This window comes from Phasianus colchicus, chromosome 1, assembly GCF_987193195.1.
Source record: "Phasianus colchicus chromosome 1, bPhaCol1.hap1.1, whole genome shotgun sequence".
NCBI classification, from domain to species: domain Eukaryota; kingdom Metazoa; phylum Chordata; class Aves; order Galliformes; family Phasianidae; genus Phasianus; species Phasianus colchicus.
The window spans coordinates 81,349,447-81,372,380 of record NC_143436.1 but is presented as its reverse complement, the minus strand read 5'-3'; the positions used below and the strand labels follow the sequence as shown (position 1 = coordinate 81,372,380).

Genomic DNA, 22,934 nt, shown 5'->3' with positions numbered 1-22,934 from the left:
AAAGCTTGAAATCTTAATTCATCATTTTGGGATCTCTTTAAACTGGGATGGACAACTTAGCAGGGTACTTCACCTCAGGTCCTCCATTTCAGTACAGCTTACATAATCTCCTCAGGCATTACATGAAGAATTACACTGTAGGATATGCTCTTGGGATAGATTTTTGGAACTTTAGCGTAAGAAAAGTATAAATGCATCTTGCTTTTCAGTGCTAATCCAACAATGGTAACGGTGCTGTGTTATGTTGCTTCACTGAGCCTTACAATCTTTCCCTTCCCTGTATACCAGATGAACTTCTGTAGCAGAAGACAAATAGTACTGTTGTCCACAACCTAAAACTAACATGATAGCATTTTTTTTTTAGATAAGGATTAGAATTTGTAAATAACATTTTTATTCAGTCTGTTGCTATAAACATCATGTTCAGGCATTTTTGTACATCTTTGACCACTGCTTAACACATCTTTGGACATGCTTTACTATCCTTATATACATGCATTTATTTTATATGTAAATGTGCATATATATATATATATATATATATATATATATATGAATGTATAATCCTGTGTTTTAGATATACTGAAAGCAGAAATAGATCAGGCGCTCAAGTAATTCTTCTGCTTACAAAGGGATGGAAGTCTCAAGCTCTGTCCTGGCAAACCCACAGTACTTGGGATTTCTCTATGGTCATTTAGAGATCCATTGAAAAAGGCAAGGAGTTCAGGTTTTGGTAGTGTGGAAGTTACCAACTGACAGAGTTCTCGCTTCATCCACTCGACTTTTGTGTATCTGGAAGGCAGGTGTCACCCAGTGGCCGCAAGAACACTGCTCACCCCACCAGCTAAAGGAACCCAGCTTAGATGTGCATTTGGGACACAAAAGCTGCAAGAAAAACAAATGATCCCATTGTAAGATGCATGCAAATGTATTCTATGGTACGTTAAGTTATGGCAACCTGCACTAAAGCCAGCTCTTGTATCATTTCACAGAAGTTAAACAGTCTGAAAAACAGTCCAAAAAAACCCAACAATAGCTATATAGACATGGCTGGAGCTTGCCATGCCCTTGTGTGTTATAGGCAGCTGTGCTGGCAGAAGGGAAGGCGTGGAAATGCAGCTGCTCGGACCTGGTGTGGTTCCAGGACACTTGCCAATCTCAGACATCAGTTAAGACCACGACAGGTTTTATATGTCTCACAAATTATTATACTAAAAACACACACCAAAAAAAAACCTGTCAAACATCCTTGCTAGCATACTAAATCCAGCAAGATCACCAGCTCATTTCCTTATACAGGGATATTCTAACATTTGAGAATCTGTTCATAAGCTGCAAAACTTATGCAGGAGAGACTGGGAGACCTAGGATGTTACATGGGGGGCCTTTGCATCAAGGAACAGCAACAGCTTGTTTTACCTTGGCTAAAATATCCCAAAAATGCATTCACCTGTCCTTCCGTTACTCCTAGCAGTGCTGGCTCCATCCACTGCACAGGCTCAATGAAGTAAGAGGTGCACTTATCAGGGCCACTGCCACGAAGATGCACAGACTCCTTTATTCTCTTGTGAGCAAAGGCTGTTGCTCCACTTCCTTCCATGTGGGACAAAATGCTGGAACTACGGAACAAAGCGCGCCTGTTCTCCATGACAGAGGGGGAAAAAAGGTGAAACACTTTTTTTAACAGTGAAGCTTAGAGAGCACAGGAACAAGGACCTGTTGACAATAGCTACATAGATAGCGTATCTTTTCATAGGCAGGCACTGACTCCATTTAGGGCTGCATCTTAACAAACCTTACAGTTTGTGTAGTCTTGGGCTCCGCTCCACCACTGTATACTGTTTCTTACATAGATCTGTGTTTAAACAATTCCCTACTAGTGAAACTTTAAGCTCAATATCTACATATAATCAATATCAAATATCTATGCATAAGGAGCAACAGGATCTTTTACCTGTATTTTAGTATAAAAATAATTAAAATTGGGTCTGTTCTTTTTTCCCCTGGAGAAAGCAATTCTCAAAAACAAACTAGAATATATGACTGCAGATCAAGCAGCTTTACAGTCAAGCAGAATTACACCTTTCTGCATAATGTGGCAAGTTAGGGTGCACAAGTGCTGCACAACTTCAAGGTTTGTATTCCATTATGTGTTTAATTTCTGTGGCACACACAGTATGGAAACTTACACAAGATCTTATCCCTCTTCCAAAAATGACAACATGGCCTCTGATTTACGCAGGCTATTTTCCTTTCAAGATCATTTCAAAATGACATTTTGTGGGAAATACGAAAGGTTCAGTACCTGCATTTCCTGCATCTATAGAGAACTTCTGTGTTTGGACTCTGATGTGCATTGGTTGGATCAACAGCAAAGACTTCTTGTGGTAAGTCTTGAAGTTCTGCAGAGGGGACAGCACTGAGTTGTGAGTCAGACTGATAAAGACACCAATACATTCCAGTGAGAGAAGACAGTATTCTGCCCTGGTCACCATATGCAGAAGTCACCTTATTCATCTTTTTTGCTTTGGCAAAATAAATCCAAAAAAATAGATGAAAGACCTCACCCATTCCATTAGGCGAGTTCAAAGCAAAACAGATTCATCCCACCACACATAAAATAGGGATTCATTTAACACAGTAGAAACAGCAATCTGACCATTACTTCTGCATCTTGACAGAAAAAGACAGTCACAGATTTGTTTCTTAGATATGCCTCAAAGACCCTGTTATCCTCAACTAATGAGCTATTGGAGATGTGAACATTTGTCTGGCCAATTCAAGACTCAGGTGCTTTGAGGGTAGCAATCCAAGTCAGCAACAGCAAGCTCTGTATGATGGCATCCCTCTGACATGCTTCTCTGCATTTAAGAATAGATACATCATGCTCGTCCCACCTGAGATATTTGACTACAGAAGGACATTCACCAGTTTGCTGTCTGTACAGAGATACAGCAAATAAGCTCTGCAGTGAGTCTTCTGTGTTGTCGTTCGTTTTTGTTTTAACAATCTCTGAACCACAGCTCACTGCTATAGTCCCATGCTATCCTCACGCAGCACATAAGGGATTTACCTTGATCCACAACCACTTAAATACAGCTACAAGCCACAGCAGCAGGGGTCAGAGGTCACAGATCATGGCATATGACTTAAGACTGGTAACTGTCATAATTTAAAGCAACTGCACGTCAGAAAGTGGGTGCCTGGTGCTGTCTAATGCAGCATAAAGCAGACTGCATTGCTGCCACGGGCACAGCCACACATGAGCACTCAGTACCCTGCACAGGAGCCAGCAGCAGGACTCTCAGAATCATTTGAGTTGGAAGGGACCTTTGAAGGTCATCCAGTCTTACCCCCTGACAGTGCACAGGGTCATCTACAGCTTGATCATGTTGCCCAGCGCCACTCCAGCCTGACCTTGAACATCTCCAAGGACAGCGCATCCACCACCTCTTTGGGCAACCTGACTCATCCCAAGCTCAGGGTTCAGTGACACGGTGTGGCTTTTGGGCAAGGCATCCCCGGCCCCAAGGCTGCCCCACTCACCGGAGAACCTCTCCGTGAGCACCTGCAAGCGATGCTGCTTGTACAGGGCGCTGCTGCTGTCCACGGCACAGCCCATGGCCTCGTAGAGCTTCAGCTGCCTCTGGAAGCCGGGGTTCACCCTGCGGTGCGGGAGAGGAGAGCAGGCTGAGACCAGGCCCGTCCGGCCGGGGTGCCGGGGGGACGAGCACTCACTCTGCGTCAGGTTTGGCGGCCCTGACGGCGGCGTAGGCTTCCTCCCAGCCGAGCCCCTGGCTCTTCATCAGGTACGCGGTTACCACGGCCACGCTGCGGCTCACTCCGGCCTGGCTGCAGGCGAAAGGCGAGACGAGGCGAGGGCTCAGAGCAGCCCCGAGGCGGCCGGCCCCGCCGCACCACCAACCCCGGCCCTCACCACCGCACGAGGACGGCCCCGCCGCCCGCCCGCGCCGCGCCGATGAAGGCAGCGCACTCGTCCAGGCGGCTCAGAAGGTCGGCGCCGGGCTCGTCCAGCGCCCGAATGTACAAGGCCTGCACACCCGGCACCGGAGGCGGCTCCTCCGCGTCCACCGTCAGCACCGCCATCACCCCCGCCGCCGCCAGCGCCTTCGAGGACGAGCACGACTCCGCGCCGCCCACGTAAAGCCCCGGCAGCACCGGCACCATTCCGCCACCCCGACGCCGGTCGCGGCCCCGCCCACAAGATGGCGGCTTCCGGCGGCCGTCGCCGGTCCCAAGATGGCGGACCCTCAACGCGGGCTGGCGGTGTGGCAGCCAACGGTGGCAGGCTGGAGCAGCCGCGGCCCGAGGGGGGGTTTGAGGTAGAAGTGAGATCAGTCGCTGCAGGAAGATCCAGCACCTACGCTTTTTCTCAAGATTTCTGCTATCCTTGCACCTCAAAGTAGCGTGGTGAGGAAAGGAAGCCTGACGGGGTGTTTATCTGGGAAGCCTCTGGCACCAGTGTGTGAATCACCTTCTTGGAGATTAAAGCAGGGCTGCGAGGACCCTTGGTTCACTGTGAGATTCCCAGCTGCTCACAACAAGCAGGGTTCTTTCTTCATCTGAGCTGAGCCACAAGAAAAATCTGCTGGCAGGTTAAATCAGCTTGCTTGTAAGATCTGCTACATGACTGCATCTACATAAGTGACACTGAGGTTGACTTGCAGAATAAAGCAAACACTGCTAGGCTTTAACTCTTTCCAAATTGAGGCTTCTCATTTAGGATTCAAACTGTAAGCACATTTTTAATGTCGCAGGTTTTATATTTCTGGGAAACTTTTTATTATAAAATTGCCAGACTGGCAATGCTTCTAGCTGTAAGGTAAAACCAAATCCAGACCAAATAATTCCTTACAGGCCTTGTGTGAAACATCTGAAGAACCTCTTGCCTCTTAAAATCAAATGCCTGGCCCAATGTGAAACCTGTCTCACAACTCTGTTTTATGCTGGCTGTCACGCAACAAGTGGAATTTGAACTGCAAAAGAGGAATTGTAACTAACTCCAGATTTCTATTCCAGTCTCTTACTTATAGCCAGGCTATAACTTGCATTCATAACCGAAATCCAATCCAGTGTAGACAGAGGTAACGTCTTCCCATAATCTCCCTTTATTCCAAGATTTGTTACAACTGATGACATGGAAGTTTATGGGGCGATCTTGGTGCAGCCACTTTTTTTGCCTGTCATGAGGTTCAGATCTGTCGAGTAGTGAAAAGAGGCACAGCACTCGCTTTTACTCCTTGTCCTGGTTTCAGATGAGGGTAGAGTCAATTTTCTTTTCCTGGTAGTTAATGTGGTGCTGTTTATGATTTTGGATGAGTGCAGCTTGATAGGCGTAGACCTAAACCTAGCATGTTGCAGTTTCTTTTTGGAACTGACAGGGGATGGCATATCTTTTTCAAATATTTTACTATTTTTTTGAGGTTCTGCACTTACTTACTTAGGGCTGAAGTTCCAAAGCACTGGAGGTGCCTATTTTTCTAGGTGCCTGCCTGTATCCTCCCACACTCTACTACTCACAACTATCCAGTCTTAGGGCAGATCTCTGGGTGATATACTTAAATAGTTGCTTAATCTTAAAACCTGGAGCACATTCAGGAGACACAGCAATAGGAACATGTTGGTTTGAAAATCTGGAGTATATTCAAAATTCTCAAGAACTATTGTAACTTGGTTGGAGTGGAAGGGGAAGGTGAAGAAGCAGGGGAAAGTGTTTCCCCTTGTCTCTCTCACAGATTGGTTCCCTGCTAAGAAAAGGTGAAGAGTGTAATTGTTCATGTTTCAGAGAGATGGTTCCCAAAGTACAGAGATGATGGCAGTGTTGAGTATGTACACCAGGTTAGTCTCACAGTTTGTACTTTTATCATATAATAACATAGGTTTGCAAAGTACAACAGTGATAACCTTAATCCAGCCCACAAAGGTGATTAACAGCACAACAGGAACATAGATAGACAGTAAGGTACTACATAACACAACTCTGAGAACAAGCACAGGTCTGATTAAAAACAACAACAAAACCAACGAGTAACTACTAAACTAAAAATATATATAACAATTTTGTTTTAACACGCTGGGGTCAGATATGTCAATCTTTGAGGTCCCTTTCAATCCAAGCCATTCTATGATCCTCTAATCTATAATTCTCTAGTTCTATGATCTAAAGGACTGTTGTGATTTAACCAGCAAGCAGCTCTGCACCATGCAGTTGTTCACTTGACCCCCCTGGCAGTGGGATGGGCGAGAGAACTGAGGGAAAAAAAAGGCAAAACCTGTGGATTGAGATAAAGAGAGATTAATAGGACAGAGAAGAAAGGTAAAATAATAATTACAATGTTATAAGAATACACTAAACAAGTGATGCACTGTGCAATTTCTCACCACCCACTGACTGATGCCCAGACAACCTCTGAGCAGCGGCAGCTGCCCCTGGCCAGCTCCCCCCAGTTTTGTTGTTCAGCTCAGTGCCATATGTTATGGGTCATGCCTTTGACCATTTGGTGTCAGCTGTCCTGGTTCTATCCCCTCCCAGCTCCTTGTGCATGTCCAGCCCTTTGCTGGCAGGGCAGTGTGGGAAGCTGAAATGTCCTTGGCTCTGTGCAGCACTGCTCAGCTACAACTAAAACATGCATGTGCTATCAACATTATTTTCATCCTACATCCAAAGCACAAGCTACTGGGAAGAAAATTATCCCAGCCGAAAATTATCTCATTTATTCTCATAAATGAGAATGGTCTGTGTTAGCAGGATACCTGTGCAAAACATTACCATGCAACACATTTCCTTCTTCTCTCAAAATATCCCATCATTTCACTTCCTCCTCAAATCTTTTTCCAAAGTGATCTCTATCACGTAGCTGCAAGATTTTCACAGCACAGACAGAAAGGCCTGCATGTTGCTTAGCAAGTTTCTGAGGAGAGGTAAAATGTCAAGATTACCATAGAAAGAGGTATGGTAATGTTCTCTCATCAGATGAGATGTGTGATATTACTCTACCTCTTCTGTATTAGATAAGAGAGCCTGAAAGCCCCAGCTATCTGTCACTGGGAGGATTGTTCCTGCACTAGTAGTCAAAAACAGTCTGCAGGGCCCTCCTGAATCCTTGGAGGATGGTATCTGGCCATGGAGATGGAAGGGGGTGTGTGAAAATGGTGGTCTTTGATCAGATAGTGTGAGACTAAATTCTGGTGGTAAGATTGTTACCCCTTCTAGCAGGAGAGTCGGACAGAGCTGGGCACTGGGGATCAGCTGCTGTGCTGAGGGACAGATCACAGCAGAGAGCTGCTGAAGATGCTACCCTAGGCTGAGCTCTTCAAGCTGTCATCTTTGTGTTGGAACACAGCACCTTCTAGAGTTGTAGAGCTTCCTAGTAGCCCAAGGGACAGACCAAGACGTCTCTTTGTACTTTAGGTGAGCCTAAAGGCTTCTGAAAGCATAAGTCCACTGCAGCTTAAAGTTTGCTGTCATTCTGCCTCACCTCCCATGCTTGTGTTGCTGGAATGTAACTACGCGATGGCCCTACCAGCTGGCTAGCCCTGCTGAATTTGACCTCTGTGGCTGGATCAGTTTTCAGTGGGGTCAGTTCCCTGGGCTGCCTCACTGCCCTGTGGCATAAACCTGACCTCTGAGGATGAGTTAGGGGAGACTCTGACAGGTCTAATTTAGATTATTTTAAACTACACAACTGCATTATCTATGCAAAACCTCCTTGTCTGTTACCATTGCCACTAGCTAGAAATAAAGGGTCTGCTGAAAAATCCTTAAGGAATTCAGACAGCTTTTCAATAAAACCCCCTGTTATCTGTCAGGGGAAAAAAAAAAAAAAACAAAGCTGAAAATACTGAAAAGAAAGAGAGATGGAAGTTAAAACCAGATAAAACTGTATGGCCCTGTAGCTGCAAATGTAACTAACAGATGCTGCAAACTACTATGATGAAACATAGGGTTATTTAAGTCTTGAGGGGTTGAATAAAGTCAGCAGGTGACTATATGTTAGTGAAGGGACTATGAGTTTGATGGCAGGGGCATATCATACAGGGATTGGATAAGTACTAAGAGATGGTTAATTGTATCTGTGGGCCTTCAAAATGTAAATCTGTGGGGGTGAACTGTGAACTGTGGCTGTTTTTGCAGTGACAGAAGCAGCAGACGGGGTTCAGGTGCAGAAGGAAGTGTTGTGGTGCAGGCACTGCACACCCGTGCATCATTTCCCAAAGCTGGGGGTGGTGAGGGAACATGAAAAACCTGCAATTTCAAAGTGAAAATCTCTGGTGGGGGAAAGTACATGATCTGTGGGGCAGCTTTGTGTGTCTGGGGCTGTGCTCCCTAAACAATATACTCTCTTTGCCTCCCTTTGCTGTGCTTGCCACCTGCAGCTTGAACATATGGTGATGGATCCCGAGTTTGCTCACAGCTCCCAAAATAGAGTAAATATTATTTTCGGTTTGATTTGCAAAGCAACCTTCTCCACCGACCTCTGCCTCCCCCCCTCTTCAGTTCTTTTCTTCTCCTACGCCACCAAAATTTCTAACCGTGTGTTCTCCCCTGGGTTCTGGGAAACTGTGACTAATTAAGCTGCTTGGACAAGCTCAGGTGCAAGGCAAAACAAATCAGAGGACAAACTGCTGCCCACTCCCTCCAGTAAGCATGTTCCACCTCAGCATGTGCTGTGAGGGAGGGCCTGGACAGGAGACACTTCATGAAAAGGAAAACCCTTGTGTACACATAAGCCAGTTCATGAGAAGAAGCAGCCTGCAGAAGGCACGTGGCAAAGTCTGCAGAAGGCACGTGGCAAAGCTGAACACCCTGGAGGTGTTCAAGAAATGTATAGATGAAGCACGTGGTTTAGTGGGCAAGGTGGAATTGGTTGATGGCTGGATGCTCTTAGTGATCTTTTCCAACCTTAATGACTCTATGATTTTATAATTCTATGGGCTGATAGGTAGCGATATCTTGAGTCATTCACAAAAGTCAATAACACTGAGTTTCTGTATCCTCCTCAGATCTCAGTGCAGCCTGAGCTTTGAGATCCCTCTTTGCACTTTTTTGGAGGGCTCTAGTGGAATTTCTTGCCCCTTAGAGAGGAAGTACTTCTCAGCTCTTTGCTGAGCTTTCTGGTGGAAGCTGGACAGTCCTGCAAAGTAACCTCTCACCCCTTTGACAGAACCTTCTGGATGCTGCTGTGCTTCTAGAGGCAGGTATAATCTCAGATTTCTGAAAGACTGCTGTTCCCAGAATCAGACCCTGTGAGTCTATACAGGACTTCACATGTCTATTCTTATTAATTAACATTAATGTGTCAAGAGGAAGGATTGCTGCATCACTGTGAAGGAAACCTCAAACACTTGCAAAGGTGGCTACCAACTGAGAGAGAAGCTCTCTCTGGGGCTCCAACAGAGGATTTTTGAATAACCCCTTATGGGTGGGATGTTTCTATCTGTCTCCATGCTCTTAGTACTGCAGACATACAGTTACTCTGCATGTCAAACAAAAGGAAGAATTTCTCAATGGCACATTTGATGCTCAATTACAGAATAGAGCATGACAGTTCTTACTACAAAGTATTAATAACTCTCCTTCACTTCATGGCTTTAACAGTTGCAGCAACCAAGATTTATGTTGACACATTACCTTCAGCAATGCAACACGAAAAAAGACTAATCTGATAGTGCCAAGTCACTGAGCTGACTTAGAAGTTTTTAAAGTGCATTTCTTCCACCAAATTTGCTGCCCTATTTACTAGATTAAAATGAATGAGCTGCACTGTGTTTATAACATTTCATACCTACCTCTCACTTGGTGGTCCCAGACTCCTCTTTTCCTCTGTTATAGTACCATTCAATGATTTGTTTGGTCTTTCTTCTCCATCCTCCCTTTGAAACAACTTCCACAGTGTGTCCCAAAAGTAAAGTTAGCCCTGCCTAAGTGTATGTACATCATGGCTGTACCCTGGGACAGAGTCAGAATAACCTCAGCAGCCACAGTGCTCATGCAATTGCCCCTGCCCTTAATCTCATCTTGCCAGTGGGGCTGTGTTTCCACATTTTCCATCCACATCGTGCAGCAATCCACGACACAGACACGGAGAGCAGAATGCTGGCTCCTTCTGGGGGTATATGGGCCCAATCTCCCAGGTGTCCATTACTCAAAGGTGCATTCCTCTCTCTGCCTGCGACCTACACAAGTCTGAACTGGCAGTTTTTAAATGGCATGTCAAGATCTCGTCCCTCTGGCCTTTCTGTAGGACCAGTGGGCAGCAATTGCCAAGAGCAGGTGTACTGTCAGGAGTTTTACACACGCTGCACTGAGTGCTGCACTTCCACTGAAGCGTGGTCAACGTCTGCAAAGCAGGAGAGGCAGAAAACATCTCAGGTGTTCAATCTTTAAGATATAGTTGAGGCGCCCCTTTGTTTTTACAAACAGTTCCGTGAAACAGAAACTTTTAAGCAAATAAAGTGTGAATCGTTCAGTAATATTTTAACACCTGTAACACTACTGTGTGCTACAAGTTTCTTTGCATTCATTGATATCTAATAAATATTACAAACAATATTTTTTTCAATATCTTCTAACTGATGTTTGTCTGTGAGACAGCTGTTCAAATAACCAGTTACTGCCATCAGACAGTAACATTTTTAGGCAGAAGTGCAGCTGAAACTGTCACTTTAAAGGGGGAGACCATTCACTGCTTTAACCTCCAAGTGCGACACTTCCTTACTGGTGGTTCTGCCTCCGTCATTTCTCCTATTGCTCCTTTTCGAGTTCCCCATTTCTATTTCTTGTTTCAGAAGACCTGGAAAAAAAAAAAACAACAAAAAAACTGTTCAAAGAGATGTCCTGGATCCTCAAGTTTAGCTCTGTAACTCCACAGACAACCACGTTATGGATTTCCTTATCTAGCTCCTTCTTGAAACGAGTCGGTTTCATTCTGCCTGCTCTCAGGTGCTGTGCTCTGAAGGGATGACAATCTCATCTGACAAAAGATGCCTTAGATCTTCTTCTTGTGTCAGTGTTATCCTTTAATTTAAACATCTCTCCTCGTTTCCTGTAATTTATGCCAACAGTGCGCTGACGGAGAAAAATAAATAGAAGAAACTTGCCCATATTCTTGCTCAGTTTTTGTTTTTTGTCGAAACAGGCTAAGTCTCTTTTTGTTTTCTGAGACTAGAAGAGCTTTCCAGCTTCCTCGTATAGGGTCAGCTCTTTTCTACACGTGCTCAGGTTTGAACTCCTCTTCCTTCAGGGTGTAGGACAGTAACAATACCCTAGATGTGATTGGCAAACAGCGTTCTAGCTCCACTACAAACATTACAACCGCCTCAGCGGTGGAACAACTTTTCTTCCCCCCCTCCTCTACTGATTACTGTACAAATAACCCAGATCCTTTTCCTCCCCTTTTCGCCGAGCCCGCCCCCGCTCCTCCGCCTCAGGCGGGCGGGGAGGGGGATCCCGTTGGTCGCCTCAGCGCGGGGAGGCGAAGGCGGGGCGGCTGCGCGGCAATAAAGGGCGGGAGCGGGGGGGCAGGGAGGCGTGCGCGTGAGCGTGAGCGAGGCCGGTGAGGCGGCGGCGCGGTGTGCGCGGCTGTGGCTGAGCTGACCGGTGAGCGGGGCGAGGCGAGGCGGGCCGGGCCGGGCGGGTGTGGCGTCTCCTGAGGTAGAGCGTCGGAGATGGGATGGTTAACGATCTTTTTGGGGAACAGCCGCTCGGAGCCGTGTATGGCTCGCTGCTCGTGGTTATCTAATTGGCTGGCTGTGGTCCCCGGGCGCATTCTGAAGGAAGCTACGTCCCTCAGCATTTCGGTTCCTGTTAAAGTTGACGCTGTGGTGTCGGGGAGGTGTCTGCCACAGCTCTGAGCTGAGTTCTCTAGGTGTTGCGTCCTGTTATATGCTGTTGCAGGCTGCTGTGATCCCTCATCACGACAGAAACGAGTCTCACTTTTCCCGCCTGTGACTTGGGCATTGCATCCACCTGAAACTATGGTACACTTGAAGCTGAATAGCAAAAGTAGATAGGGCTTATCCCGGCTGTTGGATCGCTGTCTTTCCAGTGGATGAGCACCTCCAGGTGTCTGACCTTGTGCTGGCAGACAGTGGTGACGAAGCACAAGCATGCAAGCCGCTAGTATTCCACATGCGCTAGTCACTAAGGTCCTGCTGTCATGAACTTAAATCTTTCAGAGCAGGCGACACATGAGTGATTTAAGGATGAGATGCTTCATCAGCTGGCAGCCCAGGAATTAAACTCTCCCCTGAATGGAGGAGGAGCAGGTGCTGGCAGAGAGAGCGTGTGCGCTGTGCCTCAGCCCAAAGATCCTCAAGCAGAACCAAGTACGCATGATGAAGTGGAAAGCTCTGCTCAAGTCCTCTCTGGTTGCCTGGTGTGCTGTGTATGTTGTCTTGGCTGCTAAGGAGCCCACAAATGGAAAGGAGGAGCTTAAACACTTGCAGCTTGAAGTCAGGGGAATCTTGTTCGAATCTTGTGTTCTCTAGTGATCTGAAGGATTTAATGGAAGTAGTATTTTGGGGGTGAAAGTGCACTTAATGTCTCTGAGGGCAACTCCTGTCAGCTGTGATACCTCTGGGGTTATGCTCTGTTGGAATCCCAAGGGTTGAGTTTAAAGAAACTTCTGTTTTCTCCTGAACTAGTTATTTTAATGATTTATGATATGATTATGGGTTTGTTTGATGCCTTCTGAAGCTGATGTGCTACACACAGCAGCAGAGCTCATAATGCTGCAGCATGTGCTCAGGGACAGAAGTTGCATCCCTGGGAGTTTTGCTTGCTTCACCTTGCTGTGTGTCTAAGCTAGTGTTCTTCTCCTAGAGGAGTGACAGGTCAAATATCTGTTTAGAAGTTAAAGCTGGTAGGCAACGAGCAAGGACTAACAACAGCTATTGTTTGTATCTTGCTTAAAAAGTGCTCCATATGCTATCCTGATGCATGCTAGGAAAATACATGATTGAGTTTTAAACAGTTCTTGGTAGGCAAGAGTTAAGTAAGCTAAATCTGAATAACCTGACCTTGGCAGCTGCAAATACAGCTTTCACAAGTGTTTGAGGTGGATGAATGTGAAGCTTCAGTCCCCAGCTGTTAGGGAGCACCTGGCTGTTATAGAAACCTGGAACACTTGAAAAGGGGGGAGTGTATTAATACAACTCGGAGTTGCATGACTGTAGAATATACGTAAGTATCCACATATTTCAAAACAAGTCATTGAAGCACAAGGGAATGAAGAGGTCAACTGTGACAAGACTTCAAGTGCTCAAGCTTGAACTAGTTGAGGTTCTCAAGTCCTTATTGCAATGTTAACAAGTGTGCCTTAATCCCATCTGAATACATGCCAACTCTTATGAACTTGTTTTCCCTCCATAAATGAACAAAAGGACAGGGAAAGTATGAGTATTTCCAAAAAGGTAGCTTAATTGTGTAATGTATCTGAAAAAGAAAAGGATTACTTACAGACTGAAGTGCACATTGAAAAATTATGTTATCTGACTTTGTGACTGAAATTCTGTCCAGATGCTGAAGTTCTATAGGTTTTTACAGAAGCAAGGTGGATTTGGCTTCTTCTATGAGAAGAAAGGTCTTGTCTCTCACATAATCCACTGAAGGCACTAATTGGATTTCTAAGCTCTGAAACTAGCACCTGGATATCTCTTACTGTCATGTTATTTGGAGAGAGGTGTTTAAGCTTTAACTATAGTGAAACAAGTTCAGTGATAAGCACAAAACACTTCCAAGTATTATGATTGTCACTTGCTTCAGCTGGTACTGCAGATGATCTTGGAAACTTGGATGAAGTTTATGCATTATTCATTGAGGCTTTCCCTTTGAAACAAGCTACTTTTATCCAATTCTTAATGCTATCTCATTAGAAAGGACACTGATCACTACATTTTGAGCCTATACTCGTGGGGCAGTTGAGAACCACTTCAGGTGGAAAGCTTGCTGATAATTGTTAGTATGTAAAGCTATTTCTCTCTAGTTTGTGTATGTAGACAGAAAGCAGAGCTAGGCAGTGCAAACTGAAAGTCTGACTTGTTTTTTGTTTTTTTTTCCCCACTTCCTTACAGTTTCTTTGGAGAAGAAAAACCTTACCATGGCAAGCAAAGGAAGTAATACAGACTGCATGTCATGCAGTGTGCTGAACTGGGAGCAGGTCAGCCGCCTGCATGAAGTTCTTACAGAGGTGGTTCCAATCCATGGACGGGGTAACTTCCCAACGCTGAAGATAACTCTGAAGGACATAGTTCAGACCGTTCGAAGTAGGCTGAATGAAGCAGGCATTGCAGTACATGATGTCCGTCTGAACGGCTCTGCAGCTGGCCATGTCCTGGTCAAAGATAATGGTCTGGGCTGTAAAGATTTGGATCTCATTTTTCAAGTTTCTCTTCCAAGTGAGGCAGAGTTTCAGTTGGTTCGAGATGTGGTGTTGCGCTCCCTCTTGAATTTCTTACCGGAAGGAGTAAGCAAACTGAAAATCAGTCCAGTAACACTGAAGGAAGCCTACATCCAGAAGCTAGTTAAAGTGTCCACGGAGTCTGATCGTTGGAGTTTGATATCACTTTCCAATAAACATGGCAGGAATGTGGAGCTGAAGTTTGTAGACTGCATAAGACGCCAGTTTGAGTTCAGTGTAGACTCTTTCCAAATCATACTGGATTCCCTGCTTTTTTACTATGACTACTCAGAAAACCCCATGTCAGAACACTTCCATCCAACTGTGATTGGGGAGAGTATGTATGGAGATTTTGAAGCAGCTTTTGATCACCTCCAGAACAAGCTGATAGCTACCAAAAATCCTGAAGAGATCCGAGGTGGTGGACTTCTGAAATACAGTAACCTCTTAGTGCGAGACTTCCGGCCCATGGATAAAGATGAGATCAAAACATTAGAGCGCTACATGTGCTCGCGATTCTTCATAGACTTCCCAGACATCCTGGATCAGCAGCGCAAACTAGAGACCTACCTCCAGAACCACTTCTCCAAAGAAGAGAGGAGCAAATATGATTACCTCATGATTCTGCGCAGGGTGGTGAATGAGAGCACTGTGTGTCTCATGGGACACGAGCGAAGACAGACTCTCAACTTGATTTCTCTGCTGGCACTCAAAGTGCTGGCAGAACAGAACATCATCCCTAACACCACTACTGTTACCTGTTACTACCAGCCAGCACCTTATGTTAGTGATGTAAACTTCAGCAATTACTATCTTGCAAATCCTCCGGTGCCATATAGCCAGTCCTACCCCACTTGGTTGCCTTGCAATTGATCGCTTCACTTGAGCGTTCTTCAGCGGAGGCTTCTAAAAGCTGAGTGTACATAGACAAGTAATGGATGTTCGTAGGTTTTCTAATAAGCAAGATTGTTGGACTAATTACTTCCTGGCATGCAGTAGGAATATGCAACCAGGGAATCTGTGAAGAACCTTTTCAGTTTATCTCTCCAAATGCTGAGAAGCCTTATTACCTCTTCACCGGGAGAAGAGAACCAGCAACCAAATATTAGAGGAATAGTTACAGGACTAGGTACTTGTCTTGGAAGTGGCTATTAACTTGTTATCTAAGTGGAGTAATCAGTAAACTGTGTTAGTTAATAGAGCTAAGACTGGGGAATACATTGTGCAGAGCAGAAGCTGATTTAAAACCAAAACTTTCTATTGATAAACCTCATTACTTTATACATCTTCAATTCAGATTCTGGCCAGCTTTCTATTGAATTGTTGTGTAAGAGTGGTCTTGTCATGCTTGGGCTGCTTTACTTTTTGGCTGTGTGGAACTGGTAACTGTGTGGTGGATAGTGTCCCTCTTGTAGAGGGCCCAGTGGCTGTTTCCTGTAGTGCATAGGCATGTGGTCCTGCTTCAAGTTCAAGGTTTCTTGGGAGTTGGAGATGGATTAATGAGCCTGTCTTTAAAAGCATGAGTTAGCTAGATTTTTCTGGAGTACAAAAATTTGGAAGCTGACTTCTCTAAGCATGCAGCAGAACATGATCTAAACAATTACTAATGTGAAGTCCTTGAAATGAGGAAATAAAGCCTTAAATAGAATTGAAACCACTGCTTGAATGGGATGGGAAGAATACTATTAAGAAGAGGCTCAAGATAAAGCCTTTTTGACTACATCTTCCTAAACAGTTATTGGCACAGCTGGAAAATAGTGCAGCTCTTACACTGAAGTTTTAAGTTTATTCGTTGTGGGTCCACAGCAAGCGAAAAATCCACCAACTTGTAGGCTGATATGTACTCCTGTCAATATGAATTTCTAAAGTGCCTCCTTGTTTTTCTTGTACAAATTCAGGCAGGTCCTGCAGGCTTGCCTTTGTTTCTGCTTAAGGGTCAAGCTTATTGGTTTATCATCATCACTGTGTAGTATGGTCTTCTGGGAGGTTAAATTCTCGGTCTATTGTGGTCTTAAACTTCACTTGATGAGGTGTGTAAACCCTAAGCAGAGCTCTACACAGAGGCTGTATATGGTGAAAGTCTGTTCCTAGTTTCAGAATAACCCCTGGAAAAGTATGTACTTGCTTGGAGGCGTAGGGGGCTGAACTTCTTAAAGGGTATGTGTTGAACTTTCTACTTGCTTCTGTGCTTTATAAGGATGATTCTGTATATAGCAGTATAGAAACAAGGTAATACCTTGACTGGCAACTTTCACTTATTTGCAATAGTAAAATTCATACTGTAAATAATTCTGTTTTCTTTGCTTAATCAGAAGTAGACTAGAAAGGCAAAAGTTAGAGCTATTTAATGTACTGGTGCAATGTTAAGGATACTTAATTGCTAACTCTTATGTCATCTTGCTGTCTCCCTGAGTATATGAGACCAAAGTGCTGGATCAAACAAATGATTTAAGTGTAGGAAGAAAAGCAGATGAAATAAAACTATATGGTTGCTGTTAGATGTGAAGAACAATAGCAGAGCAGCATTTACTTGACGGTGGAAAAACTGCCTGTTCTTAGTAGGACCAAAGGCTTCTTGTTAGGTTACAAGCTCTCCCACTTTTTTGTAACTAATGCACAAAGGCCACCTTAGTATAGCAGCAAGGCTACTTCATTTTTTTTTTTCTTGTTCAGACTTCACTTAGCTTGGGAAAGCAGAGAGGGATAGGATTGTGGAAGCAGGCTGCAGCTAGGCATGCTTTATGTTAATATCTTGTACAGTAAGCATCTTCAGTAGCAAACATTTTTTTATTAAGATTCTTGTATAGTCAAAGTACTTAAGGATGAATTTGCTTTCAAATTTTTCTAGGAATTGAAGCTTGGACTTGATGCAATTTACAGGCAAAGCACTTCTCATCTGGAATACTGACTATTTGGAAGGCTTTTCTTGAAACTGATGTGATGTTGGTGTTGTCATCTGTCAAATATAATGCAAGTTTACTGGTAGAATGAGAAACTTCTGCATGTAGAGCAATACTTGGCCTATTACAGAGCATTGCTAGAAGAAAGTCCTTTTGTTTAAGAATTTGTAATTGCTTTCATCCCTTAAATAGCTTCAGCTGACTTTAGGAAAAAAAAAACTATTCTGTTCCAGAAGTAAACCAAAACCATTGCTTAGAGGGACAAGTTTGATTTGCATATCAGCTTAGACCCAAGTCTTGTGGATTGCATAGCTGGACTTTAGAAACTGTGTAGATCAGCTCTTGCGGAAAAACTAGTCAGTGCTCAAGAGGAGTCCTTATGAGTTTGAAGCAAATTGTCTTTTTCCTTACTAGCCTTGGAATACCTTGGCTGCTGAGTGTCAGACCACATGTATCTACTGGGAAAAGAAGTGCTAGAACAAAGCCCTCCTGTGGTCAGAGAACTCAGGCAGAGCCATGGACACCTAACTTCCCGCAATGTAGGAAGTAATTTTAACTTATTGCTGAGGCCTCTAAGGAAGCTTTGTGTTGAATGCCTGCTCTCCGAACAGCTGACTCCCTTGGTTTAAACTTTGCAGGACTACTGGGTCTTAAATTGTTCTGACATATTAAATTACTAATGCTTCTCAGCTTGGATGTTAAGTTCTTGAGTAGTTAAACTGTAGCCTGAAGTTGCTCATTACCTACTGCGTTGGCACTAAATAGAAGAAACAGCATTACTGGGACAGTGTTCTGTTTCTTTGCCTTCAAATAATCCTAGTTTGGCAGTTCAGATAGAGCTGAAATACTGAATAGATTTGTCAGGGTGCTACCTGCAGTCTACCCCCTTCTGGTTTCAAATTGTTTTGGCAGCCTGATGCCCCAGGTGGCAGCAGATCAATCTGGTGTATGCTAGTTGGTTTGTGATCAGGTTTACAAGGACCCTGCAGCTGGGAGTAATATGAGAATGAGTGCTAAGGTAATGACCCATGGCCAAGTTCAAACTGCACCATTCGGCACTACAGGGAGACTGAATCAAGCAGGCAAACTTCTTCTCTGCTTGCTTCTGTATCAAGTGGAAGTTTGAGAGAGGCTGCTGAACTTCAGGCTATTACCCTAATGCATTCTTTCTAGGCAGTGGCATCATAGCAGAACTGCAGAAATACTGGACTGCAAGACTTGTGTCAGCACGTCATTCCTGAGGACTAGGCTTCTAGGAAACTAGACTAGTTTAAAATAGCAATTTTCTTCCTGTTGCTTAATCTCTGCAGGGCTAAGCCAGTCTGAAGCTAAGCATCTGTTTGTGAATATTTCTCACCAAGCTCCCTTTAACTTACAGTTTATTGATATTACTTCCTCATTGTAAGAGATTAAATCTTTTTATTTGATAAGGATGCTACTAAAGAAACCTACTAGTAAAGAGTATTTTAGTCACTTTCATGAAATCCCTGTGCTAATCACCATAATTCTGAGAAGTGATAAGGTAAAGCATACCTTATGCTCCGTCAGCTCAAGATGCAACTTACTGTGTTTGTCTTCAGCTTGTTTGCTGTGCCACTAAGCTGGACACTGCTTCTGAGTAACCGTTTTTCACAAACTTTTGTTTTAACATGAATAGTCTGTCTACAGAGCAGAAGGTTTAAACCAGGTCTCAATTAGAACTTTAAGTATTTGGACTGTAGCTATTCATATTTTGGACTGAGTTAAGGGGTTAAGCATATGGATGCCATGGGATTCTGACAGTTAGAATAACTGCTAATTTTGGTAGTGATCTCTGCTCATCTCTACATGAGAAGTCCAAGTCATTTTTTAAGAGGCTTTCTCCAAGTTACTTCAGTTTTAAACTGGTGATGTGCTGATAGTGCTTGTTTAATGAGAGAGATAGAAAACTGATTGAATTGGATGCCATAATTGTTAGACGCAGGAATAAGCAATAAGCCACTCATTGTTAGTAGCAAATGTGTGATTTGGGCACTGGGATCCAAATGGATACTTCTAGCCTTTGCATCTAAGTCTTGCTCAAACCATTGTCAACTGTTAAATATGGTGAACTGTATTTCATATAGGCTATTTACTTTCAGTGAAACTTGTTCTGAGGTGGATTGCTGGGCTATAGTTATAGAAGCTTTGGGGGTGGTTGGAATGCTCCAGCTTTTCTTCTTCACTGGAGGAGGCCACTCACTGAAGTGTTTGCATTGGGCTTGTCTCTCTTTCTGGTTAAAACTGCACTTTTTGTTGAAATGTAAAGGCTTTTTTTTCTGTTTATTTTTTAAATTTTACTAATAGAAGTCAGCTCTTGGAAAATCTATCTTGTACTTGTTTTGGAAAAGTGATGTATTTTTTTTTAAGCTGGCAGAACAAGATACTAGAAAGATTTCAATTTGTGATGAGCCCAAATGTGAGATTAGTTACAGTAACTACCTACTGTCCTGCACTGTGGTGTTCACTTGTCACCCTTGGAAATTGGGTTTTGGAGCTTAATGATTCTGAAATACTTGTACAAATAAACTTATGCGAAACACTGTTTGCCTCAAGTTGTTTTTGCATCTAAGTAGTGTTGACTGGAAATACTTGTGGAGCTTATTGTCTGTTCACAGTACCGTAGGGGTTGGAAGGGCCCTCTGGAGACTTTCTAGCTCAACTCCCTGCTAAAGCAGATTCCTTAGAATAGATGCATGTAAATACACTGAGAGGGGATGAAATAGTGATGAATTTATACAGTTATGTTTTCCTTCTAGGCCTTTTTCAAGGCAAGAAGACTTCTTATAATGAGCATATTCATCTGCCTCTTGACTGACTGAAGATTAGTCAGTTAAGTGGAATGTGATTAATCTTTTACTTAGTTTATAGTGATGGTTTGTAGAGAAGCACTCGGTCAATGTGGGTTGAACAGGTCAATGCTAAATAAAAGTTAGGGGCATGTGGCAGTCTATTTGTTGCTCTAGATTCAAAAATAGATGTTCTATAAAAAAGCATGCTTGACATGATGCCTTTGCTCAGGCAACCTCTACCCTATTAGTTAACTAACACCAGAGAAATTCCAGCCTTCAGGAGCTTGTAATGGCTGTAAGTGGAAGCTTCTCCAGAGACTAGCATGGAGTGCTGTAGTACTATGAAGACAGTTATTAAACCTGTGTAGTTGTAATTTCTTCCCCAGGCTTAAATGGAGAGCTGATAATCCAACTGCACAAAAGCTGGATGGCACAGACCACTAGTTTGTCATCTGAAACTCTCTTACCTCAGCTCCTCAGTTTATCTTGTGATAAAAGTTTCAGAAGCTTTTTTCTTCTTGATGGGAGAGTACTGTCCTTAGGTTTCTAGAATACCAGACTTAAGTTTGCAGTCAAATACTGAAACAGCTATCTTGCCATGCATAAGCAAGTGGCTGTTTGGATGCTCTCATCTCTGTGAAGTGAGAATTGTGAGAGTAGATATGTAAATTGTTCTTATATCTTGCTATTGCATGGCTAGTAAAGTGATGTTTCCCAGCATCTTGTTTTTTTGCTCTGCCAGAACCCAGTGTTATCTATGCTGTGCAAATGATCTCAGTTTTGTGACGGTGAGACATTAGAGGCCTGGTACTCTAAACTGTTCCACTTTTCTGGCAGGTGCAATTACTGCTTGCCTCTCTTTCGTGGTAGTGGTTCCTGTCTGAAGTTAGTGTCCAGCATGCCCTTTCAGGCAGGTCAGATGCTTGTGTAAAAGGCTGTGTGCTTCCTTATTTTGAACATTGCCTTCTATGCTTTTAGCATATTTAGTGTACTAATACACAAAGTGTGTGTAGCTATTACCTTCCTCAGTAAAATACTTTGCATTTATCCAGTCACTAGAAAGTGAGGTACGTTGAAGGATGCAAAACACCTCTGGAGTGTGGGTATTAGAAGCACCAGTTATGTTCTGCTGTAGCGGCACGACTGTAATCATCTGCTTTGGCTCAATGATTTAAAAAAAAATAAAATTGCCCTGTATCCTGTAGGCGAGGCTGCCCAGTGGAAGTAGTAGTCAACCTGCCAAACCTTAGTAATTTTCCTAGTAGGAAGGAGTTGAGTCATCGTGCTGGAAAAATAGTCTTGCCAAGATCCATATGCAAAGCAGCTGCTAGATGTGAACTATCAGCTTCAGTTCTGAAAATTAAGGAAAGTTACACTATTTGCTGTAGATGTTACCACATTAGTTTACTAAAGCCCCTAGTTTAATTAATAAGAACCAGTTGCCTAGGCTGGCTTATCCAGTAAAATCCTGTATGGAGTTCCTACTGCTGCTAACTGGTGTCTGGGATATTCTGCTGCTTGCAGAACAGCAAAGCATGCTCTCTCTGAAATAATTCTAATTCCCTCTGGCTAGCTTGTCTACTTCAGGAGACTTCATGCCCAAGGCCTGAATTGCTTTGGAGAAATGATCTGTTGCAGAGTGTCACTGGTGATTTGGTGCCATAGAGGTGGTTTTAGTGATGGTGGCCTCATGTCTTATTGTGTACATCAAGAACCTTATTGCCTTATCTCATTATTTAGCCAAGGATTCATGAGAACCTTTGAATTGGAGATTATCTGATTCTTCTCAGCAAGTCTCAGACTGCCCTGTACTATCTATTAATCCCTTCTATTCTTGGATGAATAGAGGAAAATGAACTCCTGAAGCCCTGTATTCCATGTCTTGGTTTGGAAACTATAAGCCTTTTCCCTTGAAACTTGTTTCTGTGTATTTGTTGAACCAACCACTTGGTTCATGCGCTAAGTGTTCTATGTAACCACAGACAACCTTCCTCTCCCATCTGCATTGCATCCCCACCATTTTTCCTGTCATTCTGTGGCACGTTGGGGGCTTCTGCTTGCTTAGTTATTTGCAGTGAGTTCAGAGTCCATCTGCTTTTCAAAGCTGCCTCTTCAATCTAGTATTGACAACATCTGTGTTCCTGGCTTCCAGATGTAGTGTTTTGCATCTGGCAGTATTAGAAAAACATTTTGTCTGAATCCCACAGTTGAATGCACACAAAATAAATGGACAAAATGTTGTGTGATGGCTGGGAATGACAAATGCTCACAATTTTGCATTGTTCTTGCATATGGTAGAGTATATGGTAGGTGGTTGTGGGTACTTCGTTTTCAACCCACCTGCAGGTTTCAATGTCAGCACAGAGGTGCAGGATGCAAGTTATTTTGGTCTTTCTTTGTGGATTCAAGGTACAGACAGCAGCCAAAGTCTGTGTTCTCTCACTGTACTTTACAGCAGCTCTTCAGTCCTTTCCTCTGAAAGCTCTTAAAATACTTCTACATCTGTAAGTCATCACAACATCTGCCTGTCTGTTTTACTGTTCATGTGGGGCTCCCCTAATGTTGTATACTGCTGAATAATTGCCAGGGCTGATGGAGCTTTATAGACCTCATGAGCTGCCTTCTGCTCATTCCTCCTGGGCAGTTTTTCTCAAGACCAGGGGGAAGCAAGGCTATTTCTGGGGAGAGGGACTGCTGCCAATCCCGTGTCCCAGTTCTCTGTGACACCAGAAGGTTTGAGTCATCAAAAAAGGAGGCTGGATCTGCTCACAGATCAGGGCTCTTGACTTGCCAACAGGCTGTGC

At 43.7% G+C, this 22,934-nt stretch overlaps 2 protein-coding genes across 2 annotated transcripts; one reads left to right on the top strand and one right to left on the bottom strand.

Moving 5' to 3' along the window:
• Positions 1 to 9: 9 nt before the first annotated feature.
• Positions 10 to 4,252, bottom strand: DUSP12 (dual specificity phosphatase 12). The gene is made up of 6 exons (XM_090150006.1): positions 3,938 to 4,252; positions 3,739 to 3,852; positions 3,547 to 3,665; positions 2,306 to 2,402; positions 1,451 to 1,637; positions 10 to 885 (listed from the first exon to the last, which is right to left on the bottom strand). Exons 1-6 carry the CDS (start codon positions 4,186 to 4,188, stop codon positions 724 to 726), a joined length of 930 nt encoding a protein of 309 aa, XP_090006132.1. The 5' UTR covers positions 4,189 to 4,252; the 3' UTR covers positions 10 to 723.
• Positions 4,253 to 11,504: 7,252 nt separating this feature from the next.
• Positions 11,505 to 19,883, top strand: TENT5C (terminal nucleotidyltransferase 5C). The gene is made up of 2 exons (XM_031613141.2): positions 11,505 to 11,620; positions 14,095 to 19,883. The coding sequence occupies exon 2, from the start codon at positions 14,121 to 14,123 to the stop codon at positions 15,291 to 15,293; it is 1,173 nt and encodes a 390-aa protein (XP_031469001.1). The 5' UTR covers positions 11,505 to 11,620; positions 14,095 to 14,120; the 3' UTR covers positions 15,294 to 19,883.
• The last annotated feature ends 3,051 nt before the right edge of the window (positions 19,884 to 22,934 follow it).

Excerpts from the sequence above, each read along its gene's own strand:
- DUSP12 (XM_090150006.1), bottom strand. The coding sequence starts at position 4,188 with ATGGTGCCGGTGCTGCCGGGGCTTTACGTGGGCGGCGCGGAGTCGTGC. Across the intron at positions 2,403-3,546 it reads GCTCACGGAGAGGTTCTCCG|AACTTCAAGACTTACCACAA; the intron begins GTGAGTGGGGCA and ends TCCCCTCTGCAG. Across the intron at positions 886-1,450 it reads TAGGAGTAACGGAAGGACAG|CTTTTGTGTCCCAAATGCAC; the intron begins GTGAATGCATTT and ends TTTTTCTTGCAG.
- TENT5C (XM_031613141.2), top strand. The coding sequence starts at position 14,121 with ATGGCAAGCAAAGGAAGTAATACAGACTGCATGTCATGCAGTGTGCTG.